Source organism: Bidens hawaiensis, unplaced genomic scaffold (assembly GCF_021521415.1).
Source record: "Bidens hawaiensis isolate Kalapana, Puna unplaced genomic scaffold, B.hawaiensis_p1.1 tig00023231_1, whole genome shotgun sequence".
In the NCBI taxonomy this organism is placed as follows: Eukaryota; Viridiplantae; Streptophyta; class Magnoliopsida; order Asterales; family Asteraceae; genus Bidens; species Bidens hawaiensis.
The window spans coordinates 52,393-73,024 of NW_027493646.1; the positions used below are offsets into that span (position 1 = coordinate 52,393).

A 20,632-nucleotide genomic window follows, 5' to 3' on the forward strand; every position below is an offset into this window, starting at 1 on the left:
AAACATCCATGAATCACCTTTTTTATTTGAATAGTAGTAGCATACCTTTGACAGTCCACATGTAGTACTTGCACAATACGGTTGATGCTAGGTAAAACTACTCTTCTTAAAGGACTAGCATTACCCACGAAGAAACCTTCCACAGAATTTGCACCGATTTTTCCATAAGGATCCAGAATAGTGCATTGAGATCCGAATGGCTCAAGCCACTTCAAATTAGGCTTATGTCTATTAAGTATCTCAAAACAGGTTTTGCCATACTTCTTTACTATCAGGACACGGTTAAGAGTGTAACAAGCTGGCAACAGCTTCAGACCAGAAACTCACAGGTAATTTCGAATCCGCCAACATCGCCCTAGCTATTTCAATCAGAGTATGGTTCTTCCGTTCAGCAACACCATTTTGTTGTGGTGTATAAGGAGCGCTAAACTCATGAAGAATACCCCACTCATTACAGTATTGAAGCATACGGTTGTTTCTGAACTCAGTACCATTGTCGCTTCGAATCATTCGGATTAACAAGTTATATAACATCTCTAGCTTTTTGAACAAAATCATCAAGTTGTCAAAAGTTTCATCCTTCGATTCAAGAAACATTACCCATGAAAAACGTGAGTAATCAGCTGTGACCACCAAACAATAAAGTTCCCCGGTGATACTTTTAACATTCACAAGCCCAAATAAGTTGACATGTACCCTCTCAAATGGTAAGTTTATTGAATTGACAGATTTTGTCAGGTGTAACTTCTTCTTTAGTTTCTCTTCTTGCAACTCAAACACTCAGAACTCAAATGAAAACCCTTAACATTCACTCCTTCAACCAATTGATTATGAACAAGGTTGTTCATTTTCCGAACATTGATGTGACCCATGCGGCGATGCCATAACACGGATTCATTTTTAGATGCTTTGGTGACAAAACACTGAACAGTTCCTTGAATCGATGACGCGACATTCATGGTAAGCACATAAAGATCATTTTCTCTTGGTGCTTTCATCAAGATCCACTCTCCTGGAATCTTATACCCAGGCTTAAGAATCAAACAATCTTGATTTGTAAAATGCGTTGAAAAGCCTTTATAACAAATTTGAGATATGCTCAGTAAGTTATTCTCAAGCTCCGTGATGTAATTCACATTTTTGAACATTACTTTCCCATTTGATAACGTCCCTTCTCCAACAATTTGTCCACCTTGATTTCCTGTAAATCCCACATACCCTCCTTGAATAGATTGAACATTCTTTAGTAGATGGAGAGTTCCAGTCATGTGTCGAGAGGCTCCACTATCCATTATCCAACGTGAGTCATTGGATCTTGAAAGCCCCTACAAAAACACGCAGTTAGTGAAACAAGGAAACCCAAGCTTTCTTGGTCTTGGGTTGTTTCATTTTTTCATTTAAAAATTCTCAAAATCATCATACTCATAATCAAACAATGAATCATCAGACTAACATGAACTCGATGAAACAACAACTTTTTCATCAACTTGATTAATAACTTCATTTAAAGACTCAGCAGCTTAATTATCAGTTGGATTAACAACTTGTTCAATTGGTGATTTATCATTTTCATTACTTTTAACCTTTGCCACCTAGTTATGTCCAACAGAACTTTTCTTTTTATAAAAACCATCATTTTTCTTAGAATTTGAAGATTCACCTACTTCAAAAATATTTTTGATGTATTCCTTATCTACACCTCTTTTTAAAATCTTGACTGGTGGAGGTGTAGGTTTAACCATAGGAACTTTAACATATGTTTTTTTTTTCACCACATGTTTACCCTCTTGAGAAAATCTTTTAGAACATGAATAAAACAAATGTCCTTCTTCATTATAATAGAAACACTTCCTCATATCAACAAATTTATTAACAGAATGAACATGATTATCTTGACTCTCTCTTTCAGCTTTAAGTTTGTAAAACTCATCATTTGATTGCCTTGTAAAGATAGCCTCCTTTTGTTCTTCAGAGGTCACACCTTTAAAAGAACAATCTTTTGAAAACCATCTTGTGGTTTTACAGACTTTTGGTTATCCTATTTGAAACCAATACCTTTTCTTTTATAATAAAAACTGGTTTTAGCAAATCTAGAATTCAGATTATCAGTTTTACCATTTGATTTGGGGTTTAGTTTTCTCAAATTGATTACCAATTTTAACACTTTCTTTAGATGAACTTTCTGATTCAGACATCACAAATTCAACAGCTTGTTTACCTATCTCACTATCACACTTAGAACTATGAACAGATTGAACAACTTGCTCATCACATGAATTATCAAGTTTTGGTGAATCAGACACCACGTTCAACGCCTTAAGAAATCCTTCTGGTTCTTTTGGAACATAAGAACTCCAAATTGGTGGCGGAACAACATGATATTTTGGAATCTCTTTTGGAACAATATGATCCAAAACATATTGAGAAGCGGAATAACGTTTCAGTTTTGTTTCAACTCTTTCAACTTCAATTTTAGTCAATTGAAGTTCTCTTTTGAGTTCCGCTTTCTCATCCACATGTCTATTGATTTCAATTTGCTTATCTTTAACCGTGTGAGTGAGCATAGAAATCGTTTTTTCATCTTGCAAAATTTTCATCCACAAGTTTTTCTCACACGATTTAAGCTTGTCATAAGCCTATTTCACATTTTGATAATCAAGAAAAATTTTGTCATAATCATTTTTTAGCAAATTAAAATATGTTATCAATGAATTAATAACAAATTCCTTGTCTGTAAGGCCCCGCTCCCGGTGCCATACATTTGGTGTTGGATTTACTCATAAACACAGTTCTAAATATCAGAGTTAATTAAAGCTTTCGCGGAATAATAATAATAGTTAACCATTTATTACAAACATTTTTAACTTGTCTTTTAAAACATAAAATAATCGATAATATCAAAAAATCACGACAAATATTCAGATGCTAGCGTCTTCAATCTTGCCATGTGTCCTACTCAAACCAGCTGTCTCAATCTGTTAACCTGCGTGCATACTAAAAGTCAGCTACGCTAAGTGAGTTCTAGTTTATCAGGCAACATACAATACATTCATATACCTACTTATATACGTATCCGAAGATACATATTACATACTTAACATGTTCATAGTTTTGCCATACACATACTTTCATTCTTTCGTGCTTTCTTTCTTTAACATACACAATACACACGTAACTAACCTTACATTATAAAGAGCATTTCGTCCTACATACCTCGGATATTGTTAGGGTCCGGTACCCTCCATCCTCGGATATTATTAGGGTCTGGTCACCCTCCATCCTCGGATATTATTAGGGTCCGGTCACCCTCCATCCTCGGATATTATTAGGGTCCGGTCACCCTTCATCCTCGGATATTATTAGGGTCCGGTCACCCTTCATCCTCGGATATTATTGGGGTCCGGTCTCCCTTTCTTCCATAAAACCATACCATAATTTTCTATATATTCATAATTATAACTTTCATACATACACACATCATTTAAACATCATATATAACAATCATATCTTCAAACTATCACCTGGCGGTACATGCAATATCCGAAGATCGTTCACGCACCGTCAAGCACTCATTCATACATAAATCATATAAGGCACACACTTACCACTTAAAGTAAGTGTATTACTAATCACATCGAGTATGCACACAGCCCCGAAAACATAACAAGGAACGGGCTAGAAACTCACCTGATCTCGGTTGCGTCCACCGTTTAAGGTTATTCCCTTCCTTTGCTGTGCGCGACTAACTGTTTGATAGATACAATATTAAATATTGTTCTAGCCCTTCTTACTGCTTACTTAACTAATCTTAAGTGTCTAAGTCGATGTTACTCCATTGAGTCATTACCCAGTTAGTTAATCGTTACACGTTAACCTTTAAAGGTATCTTTCATAAATTAATAAAGTCCAGGGGCTAATATGTAATTAAGCCATTTATTCTAAGTCCAAGGACCTTTCTGTCATTCTTTCAAACTTCTAATTCGTTATTCAGAATATAGCAAACTGGACTCTTTATAACGAACTGGCTTTAACGAAATTGAAGCTAGTTCGTTGTTCTTCCTTAACGAATCATCATAACAAACTATTTAACGAATCAGAGCTAGTTCGTCTTTACTTCATTAACGAATCAGTTCATTAATTAAGGCTAGTTCGTTAACGAATTACCTTTAATTCGTTAGTTTCACATAACGAATTAGGGTTAGGGTTTTAATATTCTTTTCATCCTTGTATACGCTTTTCCGGCGCCGTCATCGCCGGAAACCGGGATCTTACCCCATTTACCCGTTTTTCATTCAAAACAACTTATTCAGGTTAAATTTACATCTTTCTCACATGCTAGGGTCCGATTTACTATCCTACCAAGTTTCATGCAAAACCGACTTCGTTTACCCGTCCTTTTCATATACCGAACACTACTCGTTTTACCCGAAACGAACCAACTAACCCGTTTACTATCAAGTTCATTACTTTATCAATAATCATGACCCGATCTATCATCCTACCAATTTTCATTTAAATCCGTTCATGAAAAGTAAACCTTTTTAACAAAAACGTACCTTTGAGGTTTTTGTATGAAATCACTCGAGATGCTCAAAACCATATCAAACGAACTCCAATTTGAGTGATTCAAGCGGCCACGGAACTGTCTCGTCCCGATCTACAAATCCATCAGCTCACCTTCACCGAAAAGCGCCGCTACAGTCGCCAGAACACCTGAACAGTTGCCAGAATCTTCACTTTTGAGCTGCTATGGTTTTGCTGATAAAAATCGGACTTCCCTACCTCTGATCGAAGATCTAATCGGTGGAAATCTTCATTTATATACCATGAACACTCAGTTAATATTTGAGACTGATTCGACGGCTAGATCTCCGGGAATCTTTGTGTCTTTATGGGTGGTTTTCTCAAAAACGGGAATTGGGTTAAGTGTGTGTTTTGATGGTGTAGGCTATGGTGTGGAGATGTATGAAAATGGAAAGGATTAGGGTTTTAAGGGGTATTTATACTCCCTTAAGCCCATGGACCTTAAGCCCATCTTTCCTTTTTGGTCAATAATTAATTCCATCTAATTAGCCTACTTATCCTTCCATCTTTATTATTTTATTTCTCTACTAACTTAAGTAAACTTTTCCCTCTTAAATAAATAATATATTAATTATTTATTTTTAAAAATTTCGGGATGTTACAAGTCTACCCTCCTTATAAGAGGTTTCTTCCTCGAAACCTACTTAGTCCTTGTAAAAGGACTACTTCCTATATTCACATTCTTTCTTGAACCAGCTTAGCTTCTTAACTTACCGGTTTATACTTTGTCTCATAATCATCGAGTGATGTTAATTAGTTTTTGCTTTCTAGGTAGCTTGTCCATGAAGTCCTTGATGATACGTTTCCTTATCTAGACTTTGCTAGTGCATATCACTTCCACAAGCATACTCTTATTTCTTGTCCTTTAAATAGAAACATTGCACTTACTATCATTACACTGAGCACTGAATGGCCATTCTGTCCATCTGCAACCTTTAGCAAATATACTGTTTGCGATGCATTCAAAACGTAAGGAAGCACTCCCAGTTCCTCTTTAATGATTATTTCTTGAAACCCATTTGTCCATCTCTTAAGGTAGAACACTTCTTGCAATCCTTGAGTACATCCATTGCATAACTTGTTGGAGAACTCCTTAAGTTACCACTTAAACCTTCTTTCATTCTCAGCTCTGTATCAACACGTAGGGTTCATGAGTTATAGTTGTCTAAGGTAGCTTGATCATGAAGTCCATGATGATACATCTTCCTTTTCTTGACTAATCAAGTCTCGCGTTGTCCTATGAATCAGTTGTTGTTTGCCGTTGCATATCAGACTGTCTGATCTTATCTTAACCAATTACCTTAACCGACTTCCCTTCGAGTACGTCTCGACCTTCGTTTATAATACCCTCCTATCCTTTCCATTCCAGAGACTTCCATGATCACATGATTATCAATTACACACTAATCATTTGTGTCAAGACTCAATTCAGGTAGACATAAGTCTAAACCATATCTATGCTTTCCTCGCATGTCTTTCTACCTTTTGTCCCTGGTTTCTAGCATCCTCTTGCGGTGTGACTTTCGGCTCCACATTCGTAACACTTGGGGTTGTTCTTATCTGTGTAGGCAAGGTATCATGTCTATCCACAGCCATCACATATCATGGACTAGTCTTCATTTGACTTCTACTTAAGCGTTTCACTTCTATTTGTATATGCCTTCATTATAACCGACATCTAGACTTATGACCTTCATCTAGGATTTGGCCTCGAAGATATCCATGACGTGGAATTCCTCAGGCGACCAAACCTAATTTTTACATCATAAGTATTATCTTTCAACTCTCGGTGTAACTGGAGAATTCATTTATTTTTCATCTTGCTCTCATCCTTTATAACTTTTAGCTGTACCTCGTGGATCTCGCTCATACAATCCGAAGTACTAACTAATTTATACGACTCAATTGTCGTGATAACCTCTCCACCTTTACGACTTAGTGCGTTAGTGACCTCGTTAGCCTCTCTGGGATAATACTTGTTTTCACAATCATAATCCTTTATCAGCCTTGCCCATCTTCTAGCCTCGAATTCCGTTCTTTCAGATTGAAGAGGTATCCATGTATCAATGGTACACCTTGAAAACCTAGCATACAATTACTCTTTCGTCAGCGTCTCCAACACTTCTCTCAAGTGTTCAGCATGATCGGACTTATTCCTTGAATATTTCAATATAATCATCAACAAAATCAAATGTCAGATTTGTCCAAGATCGGATGACACGCCCTATTCATCATAAGCATATATGTTGCTGGAGCATTCTTCAATCCACACGATATCACGAGAAATTCTTAGTGTCCATATCGTGTCGGAAACGTTGTCTTAGGGATGTCTGTCTCTTTCACTTTCAACTGTTAATAGCCTGCTCTGAGGTCTATTTGTGAGGACCAACTCGCATCGTGCATTTGATCAAACAAATTACCAATCCGTGGCAACAAATATCTATTCTTCACAGTAAGCTTTTTCAACTAGTAGAAATCTATACACATTCTCATACTTCCGTCTTTTTCCTTCACGAACATCACTGGTACACCCCGTAGGGAAATTCTCGGCACAAAACACCTTCGTGGAGGAGTTCTTGTTGTCGGGACATTAACTCTTTCATCTTAGACGGCACCAGGAGGTAAGGTGCTTTCGCGATGGATTGTGCTCCTGGTATTAACTCTATCTGGAATCCTACCTTTCGTTCTAGTGGTAACCCCAGAAGGTCCCACGGGAACACATTTGGCTAGTCACACACTACAAGAACATCTTTCATTTCTTTCGTGTCGGCTGTAGCTTTGACAACATACGCCAGGTACGCACTGCACCCTCGCCTTAACAAACCTTTAGCTTCTATCATCAGAATGACGTTAGGCCTTGAACTTTCCTTATTACCATAAACCGTCACTGTACTGCCATCCAATGACATAAACCTTATCAACTTACTCTTACATGCTATACGATCTTTAACTCAGACGTCAAATCCATTCCCAAACGACATCGAACTCTCTTAAGGTCAATCATAAAGAGTAGAAAAGAACTCACGTCCCTCTAGTTCTACCTTGCAATTCTTAACCATTCTCATACTTTGACGAAAGTATCGCTATTGGTCTCTTCCATAAAGTATCAGGCACACAACTACATTCTTCTTAACGTCTTCTTTCAGGTGGCAAAAATGACTTAAAGAATTCATTAGGAATCGATTCAAAACTTTTAGGATAATCCTCAGTAGTAGTTGAAATATCTTCTTTAGCATCGCTCATTCTTTCAGCAGCATCATCATTCTTGTTTTCTTGTTCTTGTGAACATTCACCAAATACTTTTGCCACATTAGCTTTATGAACCACATAACTCCAGTTAAACCCTTCATCCAGTTAAGCATGGCATTCTTTTGAGGACGAAGCTTCAGGTTTCTCTGATGTCTCAGCTTGTGTAAGTGAACTTTGATGATATATTGCTTGTCAGTTGTAGTTTCGACCAAACGGATTAGGACCAGAATCTCCAACTTCAAGATTAGTACACTCCCTCTTGAAATGTCCCTTTTCTTTGCATCGAAAGCATCTGACCTTTGACTTATCAAAACCGAGTTTAGCAGTGGTTCCATCAAGACAATTCTTCCCAGTTATTTCCTTAAATCTTTGAGCCCTCCTCACTGCATTTGTCATACACCAACGAATGTCAAGCATTTCCATCTCCTCGGGGTTAATTTGATCACAATCTTCTTTTGTCATATTATAATTACCAATACGACCAATGATCAAACATTCATACGACTCCAAGACAGATCCTAATAAGGCCATGTGTTCTTGAACATTCTCCACAGTCAGTCCATTGTTGCTTTTTATATTCACAATAATATTGCATTGAACAACATCATATGGCGAGCTAGTGGTCTTTGTTGATTGATCAGGAACAAAAGAAGTTGTTGAATTTGTTCCAACATAAGAACTTGTAAAGTGAGGCATGTTGGATGGTTGATTAGTTTGATAATTTCCACCAGAACTACTATTTGTAACATAAGCAGTTTGGATCTTCTGGCTCGGGGCAATCACCGATTGTGAAGAATTAAAATATAAACCAATGTCTTGAATTGTTGATGAACTCTTTATTCTTTGTTTCTTATGAATCTCAATCTCATGAGATTCCAATTTCACAATAAATCGGGCCAAAGTCAGTCTTGCATAATTGATTGGGTTGGATTGTTGAATCATTATGAATGTATCCCAATCGTCAGATAAAGAATCTGCCAGTTTATCAATGTATTCAAACTCTTCTTTATCAATTCCCAACCTTTTCATCTCATTCCCAAGATGACAATATCTTTCAATCAGTTGAGGCATCGTTTCACCTTTGACCATGGAGAAAATATCAAACTCTTTCTTTAGCAAACCAACTTTTGATTTTCTCATGTCAGCATTCCCTCTATCTTTATTCAGCAAAGCCTCCCATATTGAGTGACTTGACCCATTGTGTTGTAGTTATTCAAAGATCTCAGATTTTATTGATTTTTGATACAAATTCATCATCTTTTTCTCACGAATGAATCTAGGTTTGTCAGCCTCAGGTATTTGACATAATCTATGACTTGTGCCATTTTCATTCCTCGGAATGATATACTCAACTTCAACAGCTTCCCAAGTGTCATAGTTCATAGCTTGTACATATGTTTCAAACTTATCTGCCCAATTAGGATAATCTTCCATCCTAAGTAGCTTCGGGGGCTTGGTTGATGTCCCCATTTAATTTTCCAAGTTAATGTTCTGAATGATCGGTGAAGCATGTGTAACAAATGCATTTAAATCTTCCATTTTTGAAAAAATTAACAACACACATGTATATCCTCTTCAAACGTATAACCTTTTTCTCCGTATAACTATCTTATCTGTATAACTCACTTATCCGTATAACCTCTTTACCTTATACGGATAAATTTCCCCGTATATCTTTCAAACGTATAACCCACTTAAACGTGTAAACCTTATACGCCCAAAAACTGATACATACAAAGTTTATACTCCACAGAACAACTTATACGTCCATATAACAACTTATGCGTCCGTATAACAACTTATGCGTCCGTACATCCACTTATACGCTCACCAGACACCTTATGCGCTCGTAATGACTGTTCAACATTTTGAATCAGAAACTGGATTTTAAGCTTGAATTAATCCAATTCACTTTTGCAGAAACGACGATTAGGTATCCACGATCACAATGACCAATTGAATTGTAAAATTATCCATCATCCATAGAGTAATCAAAGAAAATGTAAACGAGTAATGAGTTGACTTTGAATCTTAAAATCTTCAACAATTAACCTTTGAATGTGTTGTAATAAGTAGCAAATATGAGCCTCATGCTCTGATACCACTTGTAAGTTCATGATCCTCATCATGCACGTGAAAACGTAATGATTCGGATCGATATGATTATATTTGCTATGCTAAATGACATTGCAGAATTATATCATACAGGACTGACAACATATTCACTCATAAAAACTGATATATTGATATAAGAATTTTGAGCACAAATCAGTTTCAAAATACACAATTGTTACAAGATTAAACATGAAAGCCCTATTTATACTGCTATAGTGCTGGCGTATACGACTAGTCACCGTATAAGCTTATACGGACGTATAAGCTTATACGCCACTATCCTTATACGCTAAACTTTACACATTTTCATATAATGATAATTTAGCCCCTTAAAATAATACAAATGACAAAATTATTCCATTAGACCTAGAATTAGACATTAATGCTCTAACACAGATTTTATCGCCTTTCGTTTCTACTGTTTTTCACCATGATTTCTTTTATTACTATTTTGTTTGATTTTAAGATGCTAGGCTAAACTTATTAAACTACCTAGGTCATAATGAACCTTTGTTTGGTTGAATTTTGATTGGGATTCTTTTCTTTATGGATTTTACGTTTTAAGGAAATTGTTGTGTTTGATTAAAGTGATGCATATAATTACTTGGTTTTATTTGCTTAGGTTTATTGTTTCACATTACCCTTATTGACCGTTTCATATGATAGGGTTTTGTTAGGTCATTTATTGTGTGTTCTTGGCTAGTTTGTGATTGAATTCGAATAAGATCATAGAAACAATAAAACTAATCAAATAATAAGAGTGAGCTACTAACCTAGAAAGCTGTAAGATGATCGGTTATTGATAGATCTTTGTTGATTAGGATTGCTAGATTTAGTTCTTCGTAAGGAGTCCGTCTAGGTTTGAATTGCCAACTTACTCTATTAAGTCAATTGAGTTTACTTTGCTACCATTGATTTCCACGCCGTAAGGTAGGATTTCCCTATAAAGGTACTTAAACATAAATAATTAAATAACCGTAAGGGAGTTTAATGCATAAAGCTGGTGTGTTTTAAAACTTTTTAGAAACTCATAGGCGTTTTCTTGAGAAGGGTCAAGCGTCCTGTTCGGGTTTTCTTTCAAGGGTTTATCTTACGATCTCGGTTCCATAACTTAATTTTCCAAGTTAATTGATAGCCATAACTTAGGAGATTCTAGCCTAGGTTGTTACATTACCATCTTAATTAATCCAAATTAATTTGCTTGTTTTTTAGTCTTTAAATTAATTAGGGTTTTAAGTAATCATTAGATTTTATTATTATTTAATTTATTAGGGTTAAGTCTAGTTTAATATTCATTCATTTAACCCCCCCCCCTTTAATAATAATATTTAAATAGTCGTGTCAATTAGTTGAGTCTAATTATCTAGTTACGTGATTTAAAGAGTCTCATGGGTTCGATATCCGGACTTACTTAGTTGTACTAGAGTCGACCGGTACACTTGCTGGTTATTAGTTCAAGAGTCTAGAGTATTACTTAGTGTCTAGATTAGCATATTTTAGTTAATAAATTGTTTGGCTACTTTTAGCACATCAAGTTTTTGACACCGTTTCCGTGGAACTCTTGGCGATTGCGTTATTATCTTCGATTATACTTACTTGCTACATACGTGCTATTTGCTTAATTTAAGTCGTAGTAGTCTAATTTAAGTTTTAGTTTATTTTTATTTTATTTTGAAGTTTTCGAGTCTATTTATTTGGTCCTTTGTGTTTTTCAGGTATATGCCACATCTTCGTTCGCAAGGACCACTACTGGATAATTTTGGATCTTCTCCGTTGAAGACTGATTCTACACTGAAATCATCACCACAAGATTCACCATTGTCAAGTCTGAGAAGCCAACCAAAAGTTCAACTGGCTGACAATAGAACGGATGCTGCGCAATCTTTCAATGGTTTCACCGGAAACCATTCGTCCATCATCATTCCCGAGATCGACAACCCGAATTTATGACAAATTCCATCATATGTCATAAATTTCTCACCCAAGCTAACTAGTTTCATGGGCGTAATGACGAAGATGCACCAGCACACATTAACCGACTCAGCTGTGTTCTTAAAACTTTTAATTTACAAGGTGCTACTGAAGATGCTATTTTCTTACATCTTTTTTCCTTTTTCACTTGCAGGACGGGAAACTCTTTGGCTCGACACTCAGCCACTTGGCACGTTCACTACTTGGGAAGCACTACGTTCAGCATTCATTAAGAAATATTTCCCACGTGCTAAGGCAGCTCACCTTCGTGATCATATCCACTCCTTTCACATGAAGCTGGATGAACCTTATTATCAAGCTTGGGAGCGTTTTCAGAATCTGTTGTCTCGCTTTTCACAGATTGGTCTCACACCATGGGCTCTTGTTGAAAATTTTTACAATGGGCTGAACTACGAAACCCAAACTCCTTTCGACACTGCTGCGGGAGGTATACTGATGGATAGAAAGAATGTCACCGAGTGTAATGAGATGTTTGAAAGTTTTGCCCATTCAGAATACGCCAAACGGCCACGTCACGGGAATTCCATTCCCGTCAATAGCAGACCCTCATCTACTCGAGGTGTGCGCCAGGTTAATTTGGACACTAGTGTGGTTGCGGCTTTGGAAAGTTTAACTAGAGAGGTGAATGAGCTCAAGGCCAAGGTTGATAAATGTGAGTTATGTAGGGGTGGTTATGGTACTTTGGAGTGCCCGTTGATGAATCAAGAGGTAGAATTTGTTGTTGGTCAGAATAGGTTTTCCAACACTTAAAACAACAACAATCAGAATTGGAACACCTACAAGAACCCAAATCAGAATAATTCCAATTGGCGTCCGTCCGATGCACCTCCTAGTTTTCTAAATGTTTATAATCAATGACAAGGTCAGTATAATAATAAAAATAATAATAATAATAATAATAATAATAATAATAATAATAATAATAATAATAATAATAATAATGTTCAAAATAATGGACAGGACTCGAGTGGTGGAATGGGACGATTAGAAGATATGATGAAGCAGATCCTGGAGAGGGATCAAGCTACACAGAAGAAGTTTGCCGAGCACGACCCACTTTTTAAGAATAAACAGTCTGCCATTCTTGATATTCAGAGGTTCGTTGGTGATATTGCTCTTCGGTTAGAAGAGAGGCTTCTGGGTCATTTTTTGGGTGTTCCTCAACCTTATCTGGTTGCTCAATTGAAAGCCATCTCCACTCGTAGTGATAGGATTTTTGGTTCGAAGAGAGTTAGTAGAGAGGTTGAGAAAGATGTGGAAGATGAGTTGCTGGATGAAGAGATAGAGATGGAGGTTCCAGGAAAAATGCAGGGTAACACACCAATTATTGAGCCGAAAGTAGAGAGAAGCATCGAGAAGAAGTCGGTTAAAGTTCGAACATCACCGCTTATTGATCATGCTCGTGTACCGTTTCCCGCTCTTCTAAAGAATCAGAAGTATATGAGGGAATACGGGCAGTTTATTGATATGTTCAGCCAGTTGAAGATTAACCTACTGTTCATCGAGGCACTCCAGCATATGCCTAAATATGTCAAGTTTCTGAAAGATCTTCTTAAAAGAAAGGATAATTTGGAGGTGCTTTCGACTGTTCCACTGAATGGAGAGTATTATGCGGTAGTTCTTAATAATTTACTGGAAAAGTTACCCGATCCCGACGTTTTTTCTATTCCATGCCTTTTCGGAAGAGATACGACGTGTCAAGCATTGGCAGATCTAGGTGCTAGCATAAACCTCATGTCGTATTCTTTTTAATGAAAAGATGGGCCTAGGAGAGATCACCCCTACTCGTATGACATTCTCTTTAGCCGATCGTTTCGTTTAGTATCCGAGGGGTGTCGTGGAAAACTTGCTCGTGAAGGTCGACAATTTGGTTTTTCTCGCATATTTTGTTGTTTTGGATATGAAGGCCGACGAGAGAGTTGATATAATCTTGGGTCGTCCGTTTTTACGTACTGCTAGGGAAGTCATTGACGTTTTTGAAGGAAATATCACTCTTAGAGTCGGTGATGATAGTGCCAGTTATATGGCTAAATCCATGAGACATCCGAGCGGTTAAGACGGTCTCATTGATCCATGTCATCTAGTTTACTCCATAAATGTTTTATTTCAGGCATGAATCCACGTCTTAATGAAGTCCGTTTGTTTAGAGTTAGTGTGAAGGAAGAGCGAGAGGTTTCGAGTTCTCGAGTGATGGTGAAGTGTGTTAGAGAAAGAGGAGGTGGTAAGCAAAAGTTTGAGAAGGTTCGTGAAGTTAGAAAGAAGAAAAGCAAGTTTGATGAATGGTCGGATCGTGATTCGGTATCTTTAAGGCCACTGGAGTTCTACCGAGGTGGAGGAAGCTCTCCACATGATTCGTATAGCATGAGTTCCTGAGTGAAAAATCAAGTGTAGAGTTTGTAAAATTTATGTTATTTTTATGTCTATTTTATTTTATTTTTTCTTTGAGTCATTAACAATAGTTTTTCGTAGTTTTTGTTTTCTGTCGTTGAGTCGGTTCAAGGAATCACTACCATCATGGAGAGAGGAACTTACGAGAATATGGAGTTCCAGGTAAGTTTCGCACGTAAAATTGATATGAAATGGGTTTAGGAAGGAAGGCTTGGTAATTTTATAAAATTTTTCTAAGGGATTATTGCTTCCAAAACTCGAAACTTTCTGAACAAATGCCTCGTCGCGCCGCAAGACGAGGCTATGGGAGCTGACCGCTCTTGTGGGATATAGCAGACATGTCGCGTAGTGCGGCCAGGGCATCAATCACTGTTCTCCTGGCGCGGCATACCCCACGACCCATATATTTTTTATTATTTTATTCTTCTTGTGTTATTCCATGTGTTATCATTCAGGTGTGATTTCTTGTACTTAGTTTGGTAATTTGAGTCATGTTTTAAGGTCTAGTTGTTCAAGTCTTGTATAAGTCATTGAGTTCCTAACGTAGTTTTTTGTAGTTTGTTTTTTTGTTTTTAAGTTTTGCTAGGTTGAATAATGAATGAGTGAGCTAGAGAGTCGATCCCCAATGTTGAGTATATTGAAAAAAAATGTGCAGGGACAGAGCAGCTAAGCCGTATACTTTATATTTATTATTTTGCTGCTAATTATTCATTTTTATTTTATATATTTGTTGATTCGTGAAATACTTTGAATGCATAATATCTATTAATTAGTTCAATATTCATTAGTTTACAAAACCCCTCCTTTAATAATAATATTTAAATAGTCGTGTCAGTTAGTCGAGTCTAATTAGCTAGTTACGTAATTTAAAGAGTCTCGTGGGTTCGATATCTAGACTTACTTAGCTGTAATAGAGTGGACCAGTACACTTGCCGATTAGTAGTTTAAGTTGAGTTTAAGAGTCTAGAGTATTACTTAGTGTTTAGATTAGCATATTTTAGTTAATAAATTGTTTGACTACTTTTAGCACATCAGTTACGAATCTGAACTATACACTTTTTTTTGGCCAAAAACACATATTAGGAGGTTTATATCACATTTTTACGGTTTAAACACTCGATTATAAACCCTAATAAAAACCCTATGTTTCATGCCTGGATGATTGATGTTTTATGCATGGTTTTGTTGTACTTGATCTGTAGATACTGTATATAGCCAACCAAGGACTCGGAAACTTGAAAACAAGGCTTAACAAATCGAATTTAATTAGTATAAAAATTCTTACAATTTAATTATATATAAATAAAAAGTTATAATAATTTGAAGATTTAATTTATATATGTTTTGATAAAACCGACATCATAATGTTTAATGAGCTGACTGGGATAACAAAACATCAAAAATGATCAATTGTCATAGTTTTGAATAAAGATAGTAAACTCGAACTTTTTACCAGATTACCGGACGATCGGGTGAATTGTACACGTTTTGTACAAATGAATTTGTATTAAAACGAAAACGAACCATGTGGCAAATTCGAGCATCTAAACCATAAATTTCTTTTGTAAATTGAATCATTTTTATCAAACATCACGTTTACTTAAATTTGTGTGATCTTACCTTTTTTCAAACGCATGAACGACCAACTTGGTCAGGCACGAATAACGGTGAAACAGATCCAAAACAGATTTTGATCATTAGACCTTGTACAACATCACAATCTAAAACTACTGACATGTTTTGGGCGTAACAGTCATACCCAGACTAGATGTCACACCCCGACCAAAGGCGGCCGAACATGCCGGGGTGCAACGGATTGCTCAAGAACACTATGACACTATTGAAGTGACAATATTTACTCAACTTTTTTTATTCCATTCAATAATTATAAATACAACTTGTCCAAGATAAAATACAAACAATTTCATATAGTCATAAATTCATTTAAAGTATCCTAAAGGTATGATCTAAGTGATGAGTCTTCAATCTTCACGAGCAACCTAAGAGTAAACCTGTAACATGCGTAAAAATAGATTTGATCAACACGAATGTTTGTGAGCAATACACTAGTTTTGACGTATGTATATCACGAGGCAAAAATCACAATTCACATGTGTAAATAGAATAATTCAACAACCATTGTAAATGCAAAGTAAATAACGGTGGCTTCTTTCTATTTGGTAACAACCAAATTACTCGGAGAATGATGCCCTATTCTACTAGCACAAGGCTAAAATAGTTAGGGGTGCATATGATTAAACTTATTGAGGCTCAACAACAACATAAAAATAAACACTCGTGCACATAATCAATTTGAGGCATAAACAAAGATCGAGCAAATATTCGTACAAACACATAATGTTGAATTGTGGATTTGATAATGAGGTCATAAAACAAGTAAGTTTGAATATGGTATGCATGCCACCCCCAAAAGTATAAGAGCGAAAAAAGGGGGAGTGTGATTACTCACACGTAATAAGTAACTTGAAGGATTAGTTTGCGGTAAAACGGAAAGGTAAGTTCAACGAGCAAGACCTAGATTGAGAGGGTCTTGAGTTAGTATATTGTCTTAAATCTTTAAAGTAAATAGCATGACAAGTAAGATAAATAATTAAAGTTTGAGGGTTTAACTGTAAATACATACGAAGTTAAAGTAACGGTTTTTGAAAAGTAAGTTTGCTAGAAATCGGGTCTCGGTATTCTATTCATTAGTTTTACCTAACCTTTGTTAAGTAAATATGTGTGGATTGGTTTAATGCAATAGTGCACGATCCCTTGTTAGATGTACCAAAATGGAATTTTAGCGAGTGTTCGGTTAGTCGGTTTGGGTCTTCATAAATTGTCAAGTCCGAACCCGACATTCCAAAGTGATAAATATCATGAGATAAATTGTTTAAAATAGAAACTTAACTAATGTTAGAAGTTCTATTAAGGAGAAACTCCAAACATTGATGTTTAGTGAGTGTTCGGTTTTATCGGTTCAAGCTTGTTATAAGATAAAGTTGGATCCGACATACCAAGTACTTTAAGAAACATTTATAATTTTTTTATAAAAGATCTTAAAAAGAAAATGTGATATTCGGTGGCCCGAAACACAACTAGTGTGTTTTAAGCCAGTGAACTTGGTTTAGTTCAGTTTGGTTGGTTCAAGACTTGGTATGTGACCAAGCTTGGGGTACAAAATTCCATATTATAATAACAAATACAAAAATGCAAATAAAATAACTTAAACACTTGAAGCTTACATACAACTTGATTTTAAAACAATTAAATAAAGATTTAAACGAGAGTTCGGTCTTGGTTCGGTCCTTGACTCGGAATGAAACCGAGGATGGTTGCCACATACCCAATACCATGGAACTTATTAAGTAACTTTAGAAATTATAATACACAAATATTACATTTAACACATTATTAAATCATTTTAAATATATAAAGCATTTAAACGAGAGTTCGGTCTTGGTTCGTGTGACATTCGTCAATTTTGGGTCTCGATTCGTATTCGTTTTGTAAACTTTTATTATGTATACCGACTCGTTTTGTGAACCAAAACCTTGGAAATAATCAAAATGATGGATTTTATGTTACAATATTGTTTTACACTTGTTGGGTCTTGAAAACATCCTTTTCGGCCTTTAAAATGAGTAAAAATCACCTAAAACGAACTACGGGGGTCAAAACTATCATTTTTGAAAAGTTGGAAATGTCTGGACACCACCCCATCGCGATACGCGATGGGGGATACCTGCCATCATCGCGTAGCGTGATCCCAAGACCTGCAACAGCTCGCTTTTTGATCATTTTTATGCAAACATGTGACTAAACCATCCCATTTTCATGCAAAACCTTTTATGCTTGACCATTTTAACTTACCCTATATATACCACCCTTTCCCTTCATTTTCCCCTACTAAAACTCCAAATTCTCTCTCAAATACAAAGATCTTAAGGTTGTTTTCTTAGTGTTCTTGAAGGTTTGACTTCCAAAAGTCAAACTGAGTTTAATTTTTCATTCTAATTAACTTATGTAGTCTTACTAACACTTTTTTTATGGTTGTACAACATATATATAATACACAACCCTTGTTACCTTTGGTAGTTACTTCTCTGGTTCCGATCGGTGAGGTTTCGGACCCTGTAAGGCAAGGCTTCATGGAGGACATACGTGGTCCTTGTTATATATTTTCTGCACCTAACAATCTAACTTTATTATTGTTTACTAACCATGCTTAACTTTTGCTCATTTTGGTTTATTTACAAGTTCCATGGTTATGGGTTTGAGGGTCTATGCTTTGGTTTAACCGTAAACCGAACTTTGCTTACTAGTTTTTTGTTAAATACTTGTTTAAACATGTTTAATGTTAGATCTCAGTTCATAAAACCATTTTTATGAGTTCCATGGTTATGGGTTTGTAGATTCTAAACTCGGTCTTAACCCGAAACTAGATCCGAACTGAAAACCGAACTTTTGTTTAAAGACTTTATTGTTAACTTTTTGGTTGTAAAACTTAAGTATTTTCATTTGTACATTATTATACAAGTTCTTGGATATTTGGGCATGTGGAAACCATATATGAACTTATTGTGAGATGGAAACCGAACCAAACCGAACTAAACCGATTTTCACTCGCTTAAGACACACAAGTGTGTTTTTAGCTATCAAGACTTGTATATTTCTTTAAAAATAGTTTACAACTGATTTTAATTATTTTCTTAAGTACTTGGAAATGTTGGATCCAACTTGATCTCATAAAAAAGTTTGGACCGACAAAACCTAACACTCGCTTAACGTACGTTGTTAGTTCTAAAACAATAGATCTACATACATGGTTAAGTATTATTAAGTTTTATTGAGTTATCTCATAACATTCATTATTTTGGAAAGTTGACTTTGGGTTTGACCAATTATCAAGACCCGAACCAACAACCCGAACACTCGTTAAAACCCGTTTTAGTATCTTTATTCCTAAGGGACTTGCATTCTTGCATTTTACCCACCTTATTACTTAGCATAGGTTGAGTAAATATTAAGGCAAACTTACATTTTTAAAGGGTTATTATTATAAACTACAAATAGTTACATTTTAAACCTTGAAACTTTAATTGTTTACATTTCTCAACATTTATTTTACTTAAAGACTTTCAAGACAACCTTTCCAAATCCGAGACTTCTTTCCTTTTAGGACCTGTGGTGCCTTGGCCACTTTCGCGAAGCATTTCCACTACTCGAAAATGTGAACTCGCTTCAGCTTTCTCCAGCCCTGCTATATCAGGTCCAGACGTACCAAACTCAGCAAGCTTACTAGTCACAAGTTTCACAATTCTTGGTAACCAAGCTCACGTTCACCTGCATCCCGCCATTTTAGCTTTTGCACCACAAGGTGGTCAAATCGTTCAAGCTGCTCATGCTCCTCAAGATACTCGTGGGTGTGCTTTCATGATTAACGCCAATCAAGCCTAACAAAGCGACGACATAGTGAACGGTACGTTCCTCTCAAACGACCACTTCGCATCTATTTTATATGATACTGGTGCCGATATGAGCTTTGTGTATTTTGAATTTGAACCTTTTCTTGCTAGACCCCAATCTATGCTTAGAAACTTGTATTCTGTTGATGTAGCTAATGGTAAATTTGTATCAATTGACTCGGTTATTAAAAATTGCAAGTTAGATCTAAATGACCACAAGTTCTCAATCGATCTCATTCCTATAAAATTGGGAAGTTTTGACATCATAGTAGGGATGGAGTGGTTATATGTTCATCATGTTGAAATTGTTTGCTTCGAGAAGTTCATTCATACCCCATTTTCCGATGGTCAACTCCTTCGTGTCTCTATGAAAAGCCTTATCCCTCGAGCCTAAATCTTATCACTTGTTTTCAAGCCCAAACGTACTTACGCAAGAAGTATGTTGCATTCGTAGCTCATGTGGTGGAAAAGAAGGAACGAAAAACTGAAGACATTCCCTGTTTTTTGCGAGTATCTCGATGATGTTTCCGGTCTTCCTCCTATTCGAGAAGTTGAATTTCAAATCGATCTCGTGCCTAGTGCAACCTCAATTGCTAGGGCTCATTATCATCTTGCACCCTCCGAGATGCAAGAATTGTCTAACTAACTCCAAGAACTTTCAGAAAAAGGGTTCATTTGCCCTAGTTCGTCTCCGTGGGCGCACCCGTTCTATTCGTCAAGAAGAAAGATGGATTCTTTTGTATGTGCATCGATTACCGCGAGCTCAACAAGCTCACAATCAAGCATGGTTATCCTTTGCCACGTATTGACGATCTTTTCGATCAACTCCAAACAGC

At 36.2% G+C, this 20,632-nt stretch overlaps 1 protein-coding gene across 1 annotated transcript; it reads right to left on the reverse strand.

The window, feature by feature from the left end:
• Window positions 1–752: 752 nt before the first annotated feature.
• On the reverse strand, window positions 753–1,292 carry LOC143567184 (uncharacterized). Its single transcript, XM_077053656.1, has one exon. It carries the CDS (start codon window positions 1,290–1,292, stop codon window positions 753–755), a length of 540 nt encoding a protein of 179 aa, XP_076909771.1.
• Between the last annotated feature and the right edge of the window lie 19,340 nt (window positions 1,293–20,632).